This window comes from Eurosta solidaginis, chromosome 1 (genome assembly GCF_040869045.1).
Source record: "Eurosta solidaginis isolate ZX-2024a chromosome 1, ASM4086904v1, whole genome shotgun sequence".
Classification (NCBI taxonomy): domain Eukaryota; kingdom Metazoa; phylum Arthropoda; class Insecta; order Diptera; family Tephritidae; genus Eurosta; species Eurosta solidaginis.
Window position 1 is genome coordinate 330,707 of NC_090319.1, and position 17,390 is coordinate 348,096.

General features: G+C 39.8%; 1 protein-coding gene across 4 annotated transcripts in view; it reads left to right on the forward strand.

The window, feature by feature from the left end:
- The first annotated feature begins 2,349 nt into the window (after positions 1-2,349).
- Positions 2,350-17,390, forward strand: part of LOC137245948 (protein fem-1 homolog CG6966) — a 55,309-nt gene continuing 40,268 nt past the window's right edge. For 2 of the 4 annotated variants that reach the window (XR_010951417.1, XM_067777132.1), the window contains exon 1: positions 2,363-2,701. Coding sequence is in view for 2 of the 4 variants with exons in the window: in XM_067777123.1 (XP_067633224.1) it covers positions 2,642-2,701 (60 nt within the window). In the remaining 2 variants the exon portion in view is untranslated. Of the gene's footprint in view, positions 2,702-17,390 lie in introns of all 4 variants that reach the window. The other 2 variants (XM_067777123.1, XM_067777127.1) reach the window with 2 other exon arrangements.

Sequence of the window (17,390 nt, forward strand, 5' to 3'; positions counted from 1 at the left end):
ACTGTAGATACGGGGGCATCTCATTCCTTAATCCGATCTGACAGGAGAGTAAAACCGTTACCTGGAGCAAGATTGCGTACGGTCACTGGCGAGTATAACCAAGTTCAGGGAGAAGTGGTATGTGAAGTCTTAATTGGGAAGGTCATAGTTCTTCACAAATTCGTTGTGACAGAGATAATTGGGAGTAGATTTCTTAGTTCGATCAGGATCGATATGCAGAGAAGGATTATGCAATAAAAGAACAAGGATGTACTACTTAACTACAGTTTTGAGAAAGGGTTCAGCAATAAGCGCGCGCTGGTGGAGGAGACTCGACAAAGATCACGAAAGTCAAAATCAGTAGCCCGGGCGAAGATTAGTGGAACGAATGGAACACACAAATCAATACCGAATGTACCTGTGGGAAGAACACTGGCATTGAAATAGACGCACTAAAACGAAGGAAAGAATCTCGCAGAAAGAACGCAAGGGTGGTTTCAAGACAGCGCGCACTACTGTTGTGAAAGGCCAAAACGATACTGATTATGCAAAGCCAATCTGTCAAAATCAAACCCTACGAAGTAGTTCATTTGACAAACAACAGAGTATAAGGGAACGAACCAGGATAATGAGTAGTAAGATGAAACACAGGCACGACAAGAACAACAATTCGCAAGGTTTCCTGGAGGGAGATTTGGTAATGTTATACAACCCTCACCGGCGGAAAGTTGTTCATTCAAAATTTCAATGTAGCTGGGAAGGACCGTACAAAGGTGTGAAGAGGATCAGTGATGTCATATACCGCATACAAACAATTGGGAAACCACGAAATAGAAGGGTGGTTCATTTGGAGAGGCCAGCAGCGGTTGGATCGAGGTTTTTTTTGAGGGCAGTGTGACGAATATTAGCATCACTAAGCTGTTAGTAAATAATCACACAACAACAAAAACATGAAGCAGCCACTCTTATGTACATGTACACATTAAAGCTAGCAACACTTATGTAGAAGGCGGCGAAGAGCTATCTGACACACACAGATGTGGTCATCAGCCGAATTAGTTACTCACACATACTCACGTATATGGCTATAAACATTTAACTAATTACCAAGCAGGAGATACAAGAGTTCTAGAAGGTGAAACGTCTAGACCTTTGGAGAAATGTGCGGACGAAGCAACGGAGAGTATAAAAACAGCGCAAGCTGAACAATCAGTAATCATTTTGAGATAAACACGCTATCAGTTGCTAAGTGAAGTATAATGATTATTGTGAAGTATAATTGTACTACTTCCAAAGTAGTGTAATAAAGACCATTTTGCAATACAGAATATTGGAGTGGTTTATTCAACAATTTAGCGATTCCAACATTAGCAGAAGGTATGAAATAAGCGGAATTTCCCAAAATTCGTTACAATATTTTTACTTTCATGCAAACTTTCTTCCCATTTTAACATTAGCTGTGTTTTTACTACCTTTATATTAAGTTCCTTTCATGTTTGTCCCCTCATGTTCATACGAATTTTTGACCCACGGAAAAGTAGGTTGAGCTAAACACTTGATACTCAGAACATAGTTTAGATCTGGGGTACATTACAATGCAAGTGAAAAAAATCCGCTAGGTGGCGCATATATATACAGAAAATTAATTTTAAAATGGAAGTTTTGCGATCGACTTTTAACTAACTTCTCGGTGATCCAGAGACTTGAAACTTAGCACATAGTTTGTGAGTCGATGGCACTACAATTCGTGGAAAAGAAACTGCCGCCAGGTGGCAGACGAATCGAGATAAACGAAAATCCCTGTAAAAACGCAGGGAATCTTGCCATCGATTTTTAAGTAACTTCCGGGTGAGGTAGAGACTTGAAACTTGGGCCGTGAGTCAGAACCCGGAATAGTACCGAAGTGTTTTCCGCGAATAACTTTTAAAGGAGATACAAAATATATTTTCTCCTTTCGGATTCTGAATCTTGACGAAAATACGCGTCTTTGATACCGCTATCGACATGTGCCACCCGAATTTTAAGTGCAGGACTTAAGTTGAAATTTTACTAAATTTGGAAATTAAAAAGCTAATATTTCATAAACTAAGAGCTTCCTAGAGTTGCGGATGATAATTTTGTGATTTTCAGATCCCCCGGCACCCCTCGAAAAAAAAAGTTGGAAAATCGTGGCACCTTATTCAAAATATTCCCCCATAAGAGGATGGCTGATGACATATTAAAATTGAATGAACAACAGAGCTATCGTATTTACATAGGAAATAATGTTATTTCAACAGAGCTCTTGTATTGACTTCGGCAAGAAAGTTATTTGAACAGAGCTCTTGACAAAGTTTCTCGCAGTGTGGCAGCACTGCGTTTTCGAACTGTCAAGGAACAAAGAAACGTCTTCTGCGTTTCATCACAGCTTCATAAGAATAAAAAAAGTGAAGAATTCGTGCAATTGTAGTAAAACAAATTTAGAACATATATGATATATGGTTTAGTGAATTTGTTAAAAAAAAAATAAAAAACACGACGGTAACTATTTAACTATCTATAAACGAGCAAAATAACGAAATAATCATATATAGTACCGTTTAGTAGTATATCGAAGGCTATATAAAACTATCAACTAATTTGTTCGGCTAAGGAACTTTTATGACGAAATTCTGCATTGGCTATGGATTGCAAATTTATTGTTTATAATGCTGCCCGAGACAACAACTTAGCACAATTGAAGGTGAGTTAAATAAAGTCTTCTCGGAAGCGTAGGTCGCACAATGCTCATTTCGGAATTGCGGATACTGACCGCAATGCCAATTTTCTTCGTATATATCAGGGTTGTGAAGTAAGATATTAGAAATTGTTTTTTAATCAATTGCACTAGTTTTTCTACACCACCGTACCCCACATTCTTGTGCTCTCATAAATTAAATAGGTTTCTCTGCTTCACCAACCCATTAGTCAATATCACCCAGAGGTAAATCAAGTTACAAATATGAACTTCCAACCGAACCCCGATTTTTTGACCCAATCCGAACCGAACGGTCGGCCTTGTTTTTGAGAAAGTCTTAAGCTTAATAATTTGTACTCCTACTCAGTTCAACACATATAATAATACATGCATATTAGTACAAAGTTGAAAATGTCCCCAGGGTCTGAAGATTTACTTTTACAAGATTTTAAAAACTACAAATATTTGCATTCTATTGCCATATGAAAAGCACAACACTCTAGTTAGCTTTACACATATGTATTTCCCGTGTTAGATTGCATTGTTAAGAATAACGATATACTTAGTCAATTAATTTCTCGATGAACAAAAATCACGCTTTACAAGTCACTTATTGTACCTGTCCTGATGTATGGCTGTTGTTGTTGTAGAAGAAATCAGGACCTATGTTATAAAATATCTCCGTTGTTGTTGTTGTTGTTGTTGTAGCGATTAGTTACTCCCCGAAGGTTTTGGGGAGTGTTATCGATGTGATGGTCATTTGTCGGATACAGATCCGATACGCTCCGGTAACACAGCACCATTAAGGTGCTGGCCCGACCATCTCGGGAACGATTTATATGGCCACATTAAACCTTCAGGCCATCCCTCCCTCCTCACCCCCAAGTTCCATGAGGAGCTTGGGGTCGCCAGAGCCTCGTCTGTTAGTGAAACGGGATTCGCCGCTCGAAGGTGAGGTTGACAATTGGGTTGGAGAAGCTATATATTGCGCTACACAACCCCTTGAATCCCAAAATATCTCCGTCCTCTTGGCAAATACCAGAAGCTTTCTATGACCTATGTATGATACTTGCTGCTACTAAATCTGATAGCAAGGCAAGCAAGGCCTAATTTGAAAGCATGACACGACAAAGTCTGGTAATTCTTTACGAAAGCATGACACTGCTAATACGCGTCCAAAAATATCGAGAGAGGTGTCAATCGACGCGTCTTGACATCAGTTTTAGTAATCCGTAACCGGAAAAGAAAAATTTTAAGTCGTTCAAAAGATATTAACGAAACCCCGAAATATGATCCACGGGTCCCTTCGAAATCAGGGGTGGGATCCACAGTATTTTTGCGCAGAACAACTTTCTGCATTGGCGGCTTTCTGCATTTGACACCTCTCTCGATATTTTTGGACGCGTATTAGCAATGTCATGCTGTCGTATAGAATTACCCAAAGTCTACAGTCTGCTCTTTTCAATGATAAGAGTAGCTTTGTTAATCTTAGCGTGTAAGATATACACATGATCTTCCACAATTTTCAGCCCCGCGCATAGTTCCATGGCTTTCCTGCTTGATCGATAGTTTGCAGCTTCTGCCTTCTTTTAATCCCGCCCAATCTGATTGGTACCTCTACGTTACAAGCTTCGAACTAGATAGTCTGTCCGTCCAATATTTGATGACGATGCATTGATTCTCGTCACAGCAGTTAACGCTATGTTCTTCGCCACAGGTCTACAGGCGGAATGTGCAGAATGTCACGCTAATATTGATAGCCTCCGCCGCCGCCGATTGTCGTCGTTTTTCGCACGCCTATATTTTCTACTCATTTAAGATTGTCTAGGCCATTTCTTCTTCATGTCCAAAATTGGACCGATTTAATTTAATTTTAATTTAATTTATTTATTATTACGGCTGTTTTGGCCTAAAACTTAAACTACTAAGTACAATTCATTATCATAATCACTTATTTCTATTGAATATGCTGTTGGAATGCCATGTGATTCCGATCACCATATTTACTGGCGTGACAAACGGACAAGTCTGGGAGCCACTCATTTAAGGAAGGTGGGAAAGGACGCGTTTCCAATCCTCCAGTGCCCCCAGCTTAAGGCAACAAAATTTGGAACTTATATTTTTCAATTATATTTGTATTTTAAGCTGTCGGAATGTATTGGTCTCCGATCAACACAGCTAAACATGTCTTTGGATGTTGGAAATTGAAAATAACGTGTACCCAATCACCCCTCAACTTTGTTTAGTAAAGACGCTGTCGGAATGCATGAAGATTCCGATCAGCACAGCTCAAAATATAATGGGAGGTTGAAAAGGACGTGTTTCCAATCCCCCCTGCTCCAACTTTTGTTTGACCTTATTTTCGTTACACATCATATAATATTATTGTTATATTAATGCTGTCGGAATGCGAGTGATTCCGATCAGCAAAAGTAAATATAGGCTGAAAATACCGCATTCCAGCGAAATTAGTTGTTGGAACTGTCTGGTGTTACAGGTGGCGACTGATGTATCTTTTCCTTAGGGCCGGGTGCATTGTATTTTGCTGCTACCAATATTACCATTCCCCTTTCGCGCTCCAGTATCGGATATATCATGTAAACAAAATAAAAGAAAAAAACTTTATCTTATTGGAAGGGTTTTACAATGCTCCAATAAACTTTTTTTTAAAAGTATTGAAGTTTTTACGATATGGTCGAAAGGGGTATCAAAGGATGATCAGTGCCAGTTAGAAGAATCCAATTGCGAAATTTAACTCTATCTACCCGTTCAAAAGTTGTTTTAAAGGAATAGGCTCTTTCAATGCCAGCTTAACACTGATTTTGCATCACCCAATTCACCAAGTTATTAAGATAAAACACTAAAAGAATTTTTTTCAAAAAATTATTAAGGAACAATGAATTCCAATAAAATGAAATGAATAAAATAAAATGAAGTCGAACATTTTTTCAAATTATACTTAGGTTGTTTACAAAGCAAGTTACCCGAAAAAAGTTCCGATTTTTTTCAAAAATTCTATATTCCGATTGGGTAAAATAATAAGCGAAATCAGTGATGCAAAATCCTTTAGTAGTAGGTTCTAGGGGTTTAAACACTCCTTTAAAGTGATTCTAATACTTAAGTTGGAGATATATGAACGTATGAGAAGGGTGTGAAAAATCACTTGTCCTTATATTCAAACATCTGTTGTTTATTTGCGAAACTTTAAAATAGCTTCTGAAATGTTAGTTTTGGTTTTCACACTTCATCATTCAACACCCAAGATTCTAGATTTGACATTTCCTAAAGTTGGCGGCCCTATTCCAACTAGTTCCTTGAACTGAATCACATTGATTCTAGCCTATCAACCAAGTTTAAATATCGGCCAATCTGATTGGTACCTCTACGTTACAAGCTTCGAACTAGATAGTCTGTCCGTCCAATATTTGATGACGATGCATGGAGTCTCGTCACAGCAGTTAACGCTATGTTCTTCGCCACAGGTCTACAGGCGGAATGTGCAGAATGTCATGCTAATATTGATAGCCTCCGCCGCCGCCGATTGTCGTCGTTTTTCGCACGCCTATATTTTCTACTTATCAATTTTTGTTGTTATATCGGCCTACTGATTTTAAGATCGCGGGTTCGAATCGAGCTCAAGGCCTAACAATAATTTTTTATCATTATTATTGTTATGATAAATTTTTTTTCTTAATTGAAAAAATTTTTAAATTAGAATAGAAGAAAGAAAAAATTTTAGACAACTGCCAAAGCTCGTTGTATAGATCCATTTCGGGAACTGCTAAATTCCTTCATCGGCAACGTTTAGGCGCCGCTGCTATAACCATTCAGCCACCACAGCGGTTTTTTGTTTGTCTTCATTAATCCTACTTCTATTCTGGTTCGTGCCAATTGATATTCACACCACTGCGACATCTGTTGCAGAATAGCTGTGAAAATTGGACTTGTTTGTTGGCAATGCTGCCATAGTGTCATATTTTATTGACACTTGTTTTTCCCCGTGCTCTGGGATGTATTAACAATTTTTGTTGTTATATCGGCCTACTGATTTTAAGATCGCGGGTTCGAATCGAGCTCAAGGCCTAACAATAATTTTTTATCATTACTATTGTTATGATAAATTTTTTTTCTTAATTGAAAAAATTTTTAAATTAGAATAGAAGAAAGAAAAAATTTTAGACAACTGCCAAAGCTCGTTGTATAGATCCATTTCGGGAACTGCTAAATTCCTTGATCGGCAACGTTTAGGCGCCGCTGCTATAACCATTCAGCCACCACAGCGGTTTTTTGTTTGTCTTCATTAATCCTACTTCTATTCTGGTTCGTGCCAATTGATATTCACACCACTGCGACATCTGTTGCAGAATAGCTGTGAAAATTGGACTTGTTTGTTGGCAATGCTGCCATAGTGTCATATTTTATTGACACTTGTTTTTCCCCTTTGTTTTTCATAACAATAACAATGATAAAAAATTATTGTTAGGCCTTGAGCTCGATTCGAACCCGCGATCTTAAAATCAGTAGGCCGATATAACAACAAAAATTGTTAATACATCCCAGAGCACGGGGAAAAACAAGTGTCAATAAAATATGACACTATGGCAGCATTGCCAACAAACAAGTCCAATTTTCACAGCTATTCTGCAACAGATGTCGCAGTGGTGTGAATATCTATTGGCACGAACCAGAATAGAAGTAGGATTAATGAAGACAAACAAAAAACCGCTGTGGTGGCTGAATGGTTATAGCAGCGGCGCCTAAACGTTGCCGATGAAGGAATTTAGCAGTTCCCGAAATGGATCTATACAACGAGCTTTGGCAGTTGTCTAAAATTTTTTCTTTCTTCTATTCTAATTTAAAAATTTTTTCAATTAAGAAAAAAAATTTATCATAACAATAATAATGATAAAAAATTATTGTTAGGCCTTGAGCTCGATTCGAACCCCCGATCTTAAAATCAGTAGGCCGATATAACAACAAAAATTGTTAATACATCCCAGAGCACGGGGAAAAACAAGTGTCAATAAAATATGACACTATGGCAGCATTGCCAACAAACAAGTCCAATTTTCACAGCTATTCTGCAACAGATGTCGCAGTGGTGTGAATATCAATTGGCACGAACCAGAATAGAAGTAGGATTAATGAAGACAAACAAAAAACCGCTGTGGTGGCTGAATGGTTATAGCAGCGGCGCCTAAACGTTGCCGATGAAGGAATTTAGCAGTTCCCGAAATGGATCTATACAACGAGCTTTGGCAGTTGTCTAAAATTTTTTCTTTCCTCTATTCTAATTTAAAATTTTTTCAATTAAGAAAAAAAATTTATCATAACAATAATAATGATAAAAAATTATTGTTAGGCCTTGAGCTCGATTCGAACCCGCGATCATAAAATCAGTAGGCCGATATAACAACAAAAATTGTTAATACATCCCAGAGCACGGGGAAAAACAAGTGTCAATAAAATATGACACTATGGCAGCATTGCCAACAAACAAGTCCAATTTTCACAGCTATTCTGCAACAGATGTCGCAGTGGTGTGAATATCAATTGGCACGAACCAGAATAGAAGTAGGATTAATGAAGACAAACAAAAAACCGCTGTGGTGGCTGAATGGTTATAGCAGCGGCGCCTAAACGTTGCCGATGAAGGAATTTAGCAGTTCCCGAAATGGATCTATACAACGAGCTTTGGCAGTTGTCTAAAATTTTTTCTTTCTTCTATTCTAATTTAAAAATTTTTTCAATTAAGAAAAAAAATTTATCATAACAATAATAATGATAAAAAATTATTGTTAGGCCTTGAGCTCGATTCGAACCCGCGATTTTCTACTTATTTAAGATTGTCTAGGCCATTTCTTCTTCATGTCCAAAATTGGACCGATTTAATTTAATTTTAATTTTATTTATTTATTATTACGACTGTTTAGGCCTAAAACTTAAACTACTAAGTACAATTCATTATCATAATCACTTATTTCTATTGAATATGCTGTTGGAATGCCATGTCATTCCGATCAGCATATTTACTGGCGTGACAAACGGACAAGTCTGGGAGCCACTCATTTAAGGAAGGTTGGAAAGGACGCGCTTCCAATCCTCCAGTGCTCCCAGCCTAAGGCAACAAAATTTGGAACTTATATTTTTCAATTATATTTGTATTTTAAGCTGTCGGAATGTATTGGTCTTCGATCAACACAGCTAAACATGTCTTTGGATGTTGGAAATTGAAAATAACGTGTACCCAATCACCCCTCAACTTTGTTTAGTAAAGACGCTGTCGGAATGCATGAAGATTCCGATCAGCACAGCTCAAAATATAATGGGAGGTTGAAAAGGACGTGTTTCCAATCCCCCCTGCTCCAACTTTTGTTTGACCTTATTTTCGTTACACATCAGATAATATTCTTGTTATATTAATGCTGTCGGAATGCGAGTGATTCCGATCAGCAAAAGTAAAAGAATTATACTAACTGGAAACTTGGAATATAGTTCAGAACACGATGACAATGCAATAATAAGAAAAAAACTCCGATAGGTGGCGCAAGGATCGAAATATTCAAAAAATTGTATGTGTTGTCCAATTTGGCTCATATTTGGAACACATAATACATACAAGAATAGAAAGACACCTATGAAGAAAAATCGCCGCTAGGTGGCGCAAGGATCGATATATTCAAAAAAATCTTATTTGTGGTCCTATGTGGCTCATATATGGAACATATAATACCTACATGAATAGCAGCGACCTATGATGTCCGATTTGGCCCATATTTGGAACAAATATTACACACAGTCCGGTAGAAGTGACATCAAAATATTTTGGAGTTCGAGAAGGGGCGAGCATACGTGGTGCAGAGTCGAGTAAAGTCTGTGGAAGGATTATGTATTGAGGACACCTTTCTGCATTGGCGGATTTCTGCATTTGACACCTCTCTCGATATTTTTGGACGCGTATTAGCAGTGTAATGCTGTCGTATAGAATTACCCAAAGTCTACAGTCTGCTCTTTTCACATGATCTTCCACAATTTTCAGCCCCGCGCATGGTTCCATGGCTTTCCTGCTTGATCGATAGTTTGCAGCTTCTGCCTTCTTTTAATCCCGCCCAATCTGATTGGTACCTCTACGTTACAAGCTTCGACCTAGATAGTCTGTCCGTCCAATATTTGATGATGCATTGAGTCGCGTCACAGCAGTTAACGCTATGTTCTTCGCCACAGGTCTACAGACGGAATGTGCAGAATGTCATGCTAATATTGATAGCCTCCGCCGCCGCCGATTTTCGTCCGTTTTTCGCACGCCTATATTTTCTACTCATTTAAGATTGTCTAGGCCATTTCTTCCTCATGTCCAAAATTGGACCGATTTGATTTAATTTTAATTTAATTTATTTATTATTGGGGCTGTTTAGGCCTAAAACTTAAACTACTAAGTACAATTCATTATCATAATCACTTATTTCTATTGAATATGCTTTTGGAATGCCATGTGTTTCCGATCAGCATATTTACTGGCGTGACAAACGGACAAGTCTGGGAGCCACTCATTTAAGGAAGGTTGGAAAGGACGCGTTTCCAATCCTCCAGTGCTCCCAGCTTAAGGCAACAAAATTTGGAACTTATATTTTTCAATTATATTTGTCTTTTAAGCTGTCGGAATGTATTGGTCTCCGATCAACACAGCTAAACATGTCTTTGGATGTTGGAAATTGAAAATAACGCGTACCCAATCACCCCTCAACTTTGTTTCGTAAATACGCTGTCGGAATGCATGAAGATTCCGATCAGCACAGCTCAAAATATAATGGGAGGTTGAAAAGGACGTGTTTCCAATCCCCCCTGCTCCTACTTTTGTTTGACCTTATTTTCGTTACACATCATTTAATATTATTGTTATATTAATGCTGTCGGAATGCGAGTGATTCCGATCAGCAACAGTAAATATAGGCTGAAAATACCGCATTCCAGCGAAATTAGTTGTTGGAAATGTCTGGAGTTACAGGTGGCGACTGATTATCTTTTCCTTAGGGCCGGGTGCATTGTATTTTGCTGCTACCAATATTACCATTCCCTTTTCGCGCTCCAGTATCGGATATATCATGTAAACAAAATAAAAGAAAAAAACTTTATCTTATTGGAAGGGTTTTACAATGCTCCAATAAACTTTTTTTAAAAGTATTGAAGTTTTTACGATATGGTCGAAAGGGGTATCAGAGGATGATCAGTGCCAGTTAGAAGAATCCAATTGCGAAATTTAACTCTATCTACCCGTTCAAAAGTTGTTTTAAAGGAATAGGCTCTTACAATGCCAGCTTAACACTGATTTTGCATCACCCAATTCACCAAGTTATTAAGATAAAACACTAAAAGAATTTTTTTCAAAAAATTATTAAGGGACAATGAATTCCAATAAAATGAAATGAATAAAATAAAATGAAGTGGAAAATTTTTTCGAATTATACTTAGGTTGTTTACAAAGCAAGTTACCCGAAAAAAGTTCCGATTTTTTTCAAAAATTCTATATTCCGATTGGGTAAAATAATAAGCGAAATCAGTGATGCAAAATCCTTTAGTAGTATGTTCCAGGGGTTTAAACACTTCTTTAAATGATTCTATCCTCATACTTAAGTTGAAGATATATGAACGTATGAGAAGGGTTTGAAAAATCACTTGTCCTTATATTCAAACATCCGTTGTTTATTTGCGAAACTGTAAAATAGCTTCTGGAATGTTAGTTTTGGTTTTCACACTTCATCATTCAACACCCAAGATTCTAGATTTGAAATTTCCTAAAGTAGGCGGCCCTATTCCAACTAGTTCCTTGAAGTGAATCACATTGATTCTAGCCTATCAACCAAGTTTAAATATCATTTGCACGTTACGGCTCCTGTTACATATGTGAATAAGTAGGCACGTATATTTACCACGTGAGGCTTTGTCCTTCACAAGAACACTCAAAGTGGTGAAGCAAAAGCAAGAGAGTAAATGACCGGGTGTGCTATTACTCTAACGTAGTGGACAGTCGATTGATATCATCAGCCTAAACACCCGCGCTGTTAGTTCTGTTTACTCCAAACTGGAAAAATAAGCGGTAAAGATGGGTTTGATGGGGAATGAGGGCAAAATGAAGTACCTGCTGTCATCGAGCAAAGAGTCAGCGCATACGCGCCTTGGCAACCACGCTACTGTTGGCAGTCATAATTTCGAAATAGTAAAAGACTTCGTTTATTTGGGAACCAGCATCAAAACTAGCAACAACATCAGCACTGAAATCCAGCGAAGAATCAATCTTGCCAATAAATGCTACTTTGGACTAGGTAGGCAATTGAAAAGTAAAGTCTTCTCTCGGCGAACGAAAATCATACTCTACAAGTCACTTATCGTACCCGTCCTGCTATATGCGGCAGAAGTATGGACCATGACAACAGCAGATGAAGCGGCTTTGGGAGTGTTCGAGAGAAAAATTCTTCGAAAGATGTATGGACCTCTACGCGTTGGCGATGGCGAGTACCGAAGAAGATTTAATGATGAGCTGTACGAGCTATACGCAGATATCAACATAGTCCAGCAAATTAAAACGCGGCGGCTGCGCTGGCTAGGCCATGTTATGCGAATGAAAGATGATGCTCCGGCCAAGAAAGTGTTTATCGGAACCCGCCTATGGAAGCAGAGGTAGATGGCGGCCTCCACTCCGTTGGAAGGACCAGGTGGAACACGATTTAAACTCCCTTGGTGTGACCAATTGGCGCCGGTTGGCGTGGCGAAGGAGCGACTGGCGCGCCTTGTTGGGCGGCCATAACCGTTTAAACGGTTAAGCGCCAATTAAGTAAGTAAGTAACTAAGTAAGTGGACAGTCGAATAGTCTGAAAACTGTACCCGGTACCCGGTTATTCATAACAAATTCTTGTATCAAAATGGCAGAAAACAACAGTTTGGACTGAGCATATAACCTTAACATCTTTCTTCTTAAAATCGGTCGACTTTCATTCTAAAATATCGCTTTGGTTTAACGAATACTATTGTGATCAATGTTTCGAACACAAATCTACAAATTTTGGTATACATTAAAAAAATAACCCAGGGTTCTTGTCAAATTTAAATTATGTAGTATTATACTATTCTCACTCATGAGTTAAGGAATAATATCCACTTGGACTGCTTATGATTTCGAGGGAGACATCCTTGGCTGAATAAGTTTGAGGTAGATATATATTTACCAAGTGAGGCTTTGTCCTTCGCAAGAACACTCAAAGTGGTGAAGCAAAAGCAAGATAGTCGAACAAATGACGAGCGTGGTAGCTAGTGGTGATGGACAGGATTGGTACTGTTCGCACATCGGGAATTATAGCTCTCAAAACAGCCGAAAAATCTAGAGGCGCGATCAACAATAGGCCAGCGTTGGTGCTAATCGTTAAAACTGTGCGACGAGAATAATGAGTTTTTAAAGACTATTATTAGCAATCGTAAGTCGCTATTTTGCGTGACCAGCAAGGAGCCACAAATGATTTAAAGAAATCATGTCGACAACGAGTACTAGGAGTTAGCCCAGAACATCTCCTTCGGTGTGACCATTTTAAGTACTTAAAAATGTTTCGGCAGACGCAACAGTACCAGTCCCTTAGGTTCGAAGCCTTCCTGGAGCTAGTGAACGAAGGACAGTACATACGCAAGGAGTTACTCCCTAAATTTTTTGAACGATCCGCGAGACTTTGAGGCAAAAACCCCGGATCCTTCCGAAATGGGCAAAATGTTGATTTCCTTGAATACATACAAACTGTTAGCGTTAAAATGCGGGTTGCGGGTTGTAAGTTTTACTTACGCGAGGATTATAGCCGATTATAAAAAACACTTCCACTTGTTTTTCTTTGTTTAATTACTTTTAAGATAAACGGAAGTAGCCATTGACAGCCGACAGTCAGTGCTGCCAATGCCACTAATTGACGTTTGATATGATTACATATAGAGATGCCAATTAGGCGCAAACATCCCGGCCGCCTTGAACGACCGTTCAAAATTAGAAATAGGTACAAAGTACTTAAAGCTTAAATCAATAAAATTCAAAGTGAAAAAATGTCTGTTTTTGTTGGTAACATTCTTCGTAAGATAGTAACGCGGAGTCTAGTAAGCGTTTTAAATGATGCTTTATGCGCTTAGTTCCAGCCTCCCAATAGCCGCCCATGTGTGGAGCGCTTGGAGGGTTAAAATGCCAGGTGACTTGGGTGTTGGCGAAGTAAGATGCCAACTTGTCGTCGTTAACGCACCTTTCAAACGCGGCACGTAGCTCCTTTTCGGCACCGACAAAGTTCGTGCCATTGTCGGAGAACATATGCTGACAATGTCCTCTTCGGTTGGTGAAACGTTTGAATGCGGCGATAAAGCTTGCAGACGTGAGGTCTCCGGCCAATTCTAGGTGCATGGCGCCTGTGCTCATATATATAAACAAGCATATGTACGCCTTTGGTGATTTCGCGCCTCTACCATGAGTAAATTTTACGTTATATGGGCCGGCAAAATCGGCCGCACTTTGAAGGAAGCATCACGTACTCGTAACGCGACTAGATGGTAGATCGGACATCTGCTGCTGTAGCGGTTTGCGGTTCAAGCGTTTGCATCGCACGCAATGGTGGTATGTACCCCGAACTAAATTGCGAATGCCAGGGATCCAATATTTACGTTGTATAGCAGCTTGCATCATTTGCGGGCCAGCGTGCAACATACCGATGTGAGTTTCAGCGGCTATTGCTTTAGCGAGCGGTGAATTTTTAGGCAAAATAATCGGATGTTTTATATCGTTCGTGCACGATGCGTTCTTAATTCGACCTCCTACTCGTAAAATGCCTGCGTCGTCCAAAAACGGCTGATGACGAACGAGGCTACTACGTATCGGTATTGGCTTCCCTGACCTGCAATTAGAAATTTCTTCGTCTAGGTACACTAAGCATGTTTTCCAATATAGTCCTTTCAGTACCTGATCCATGAGTCTTTCAAAAGTAGTTGGTGCATTACATAGTCCAAAGGGCATTACTGTAAACTGCCAAAGACCATCTCCGACACTGAAGGCTGTTTTCTCCTTGTCTTTCTCCTCCACCTCCACTTGCCAGTAGCCACTTTTTAAGTCCAGTGTGGAAAACCATTTTGTACCAGATAGCGAGTCTAGAGTGTCGTCAATTCTTGGAAATGGGTAGCTATCCTTTTTCGTAACGTCATTCAACTTCCGGTAGTCCACGCAAAACCTCATTTTTCCATCCTTCTTCTTTACAAGTACTACCGGTGAGCTCCATGGACTAGCTGATGATTCGATTACGCCGCTGTCGCTCATTTCTTGTATGATTTGATTCGCCACTTCCCGCTTCGCCAGTGGACCACTACGAGGAGCTTGACGGATCATGCGAGGCCGATCCAGTGTCAATTTGATGTTCCACAACGTTGGTGTGGCCTGGTTTGGAGCCATCTTGGTCAAATATGTTTTGCGTATTTTACGATCAGCTGTTTTGCCTTACTCTGATAGTCTTCCACTAGCCCCTCCGTCCTAGCCGTGATGTCATTTGAAAGACTAATCTTGCTAGTTGAAACGTTTTCCTGGAGCTGTTCCCAGTTAATAATTATTTCAGCCTCTTGGCATCTTCCCAATATAGCTCCTTTGGACAGTTTGAGTGGTGACTTGAACTCATTGAGTACTCTTACCGGAATACGTTCATCTTGTTTTGTCATAGCCAGTGGTTTTCCTGCTTCGACAACCAAAAATTTGTTTGTCCCACAATCTCCATCAAGCTTTGCCCAGATGACTGCTTCTGATTTTGGTGGTATTTGCTTACTGTCTTCCACCAGCACTCGTTTACTGCTGTAGCCTCTCTCGTAGCCGAAATTAAGTGGCACATCCATGTTCTTATATCGCATCGTCTTGCTTTGGATATCCATCTTGATGCGTTGGTCGATTAAGAAGTCTTCTCCAATTATGATTTCATCCACAATCTCTGCCACTATAAAATTGTGTAGTACCGTGACGTTCCCAATTGCTACTTCACATGCAACTTCTCCAATTACCTGGGTGTCCTCTCTGGTGGCTGTACGTAATCTTACTCCAAGCAATGGTCTTATCTTCTTGTTGACTAAAACTGATCGAACGATGGAATGAGATGCACCCGTATCTATAGTCAGTAAACGTTCCTTTCCATCCGCATGTCCTCCGACAGTAAGACTGCTTGACTTTTCAATTTGCGATATATAGATTATGGGGCATTCAATTGCGGGAGCCAGCTGTCGCCCCTTGCGGCTGACTCTCTTTAGTTTTCACGATTGAGTAGATTTGGAGATTTGCTCATCTCCTTCAGCTCTGCGTTTACGGCCACCCACATTGTTGGAACTGTTAGGGTTGGTACTGCAATAACGTGCAATGTGCCCCTGGCTTTCCAAACTTATAGCATTTGACGGCGCCATCGTTTTTCTGCTGCGTTCCTTTTAATGCTTCCAAAATTGTGTCTACCCAGTCTGGCCTTTTCAGTTCCACGCGATAAGCTTTGTATGCGGGCTTACTCAAAAGTGACGCTGTTTCCTGAGTCAGTGCATGGGATACCGTTTCAACAAATGTTAGCTTTGGGTTTGCGTATGTTGCTCGCCTCGTTTCCACGTCCCGTATGCCATTTATAAAACTCTGTATTTTTACCCTCTCGGTGTATTCCACGGGTACGTCCGCATTTGCCAAATGAGCCAATCTCAACATCCGAGGCAAACTCCTGCAAAGTCTCATTAGCTTTTTGGTAGCGGTTTTGCAACTCTATTTGGTATATCTGTTTCCTGTGTTCGCTTCCGTATCGCCTCTCTAGAGCGCCCATCAATGTTTCATAGCTGTGCCGTTCGTACTCTGGAATTGTCTGTAAGATTTCAGCTGCAGGTCTTTTCAATACCACGAACAGTGCAGCAACTTTATCTTCAGCATTCCAGTTGTTCACTGCTTCGGTCTTCTGGAACTGTAGCTTAAAGACCTGGTAAGGAACAAAACCGTCAAAAGATGGAGTTTTCACCTTCGTATTAGTCGCTGAAACAGCCGGGCGATTAAGTTGGAGCTCCTGGATACGTCCTCTCAAAGCATCCACCTCGGCCTCGATTTTTTCCTCAAACTGCATTATTTTCTCGTCCATACGCGCTTGGAGTTTTGACGAAATGCGCGCCTCTTGTGCTTCGAGTTGTACTGTTATGCGTGTCTCTTGTTCTTTCAGTTGTGTTTCCATCTTGGTTGTTATACGAGTCTCCTGCGATTCCAGTTGGAATGCCATATATGCCTTCTGTTCTGCCAGTTGAGATGACACTGTCGATGTTTGAGCAGATATTGCAGCCAAAATCGTGTTCAAGTCTGTGCTCGTAACTGCCTTCGATGTTTCGTTTTTCTCTTAAATTTTTGTTGTTGTCTCGTCTCCATCAGGATGAAAGACATCATCGTCCACATTAATTCCTTCCGACTCCATTACCTCTCGTAGCCGTGCTTGAAGTTCGATCTTATTGCCGGGTGTATTCGGTCCACTGTTCTCCAACTCCTTTTTCAGTTGCTGGATCCTTAATTCACTTAACTTTGCCATGTCCAAGTTGTATTTGAAATCTTCGGAAATTAGTCAACAATTCCCCTTCTGCCACCAATTGTAACGAATTTACTGAAAGTCCGCTCATTCCAAATCTTCAAACGCTAAACTGTTGAATA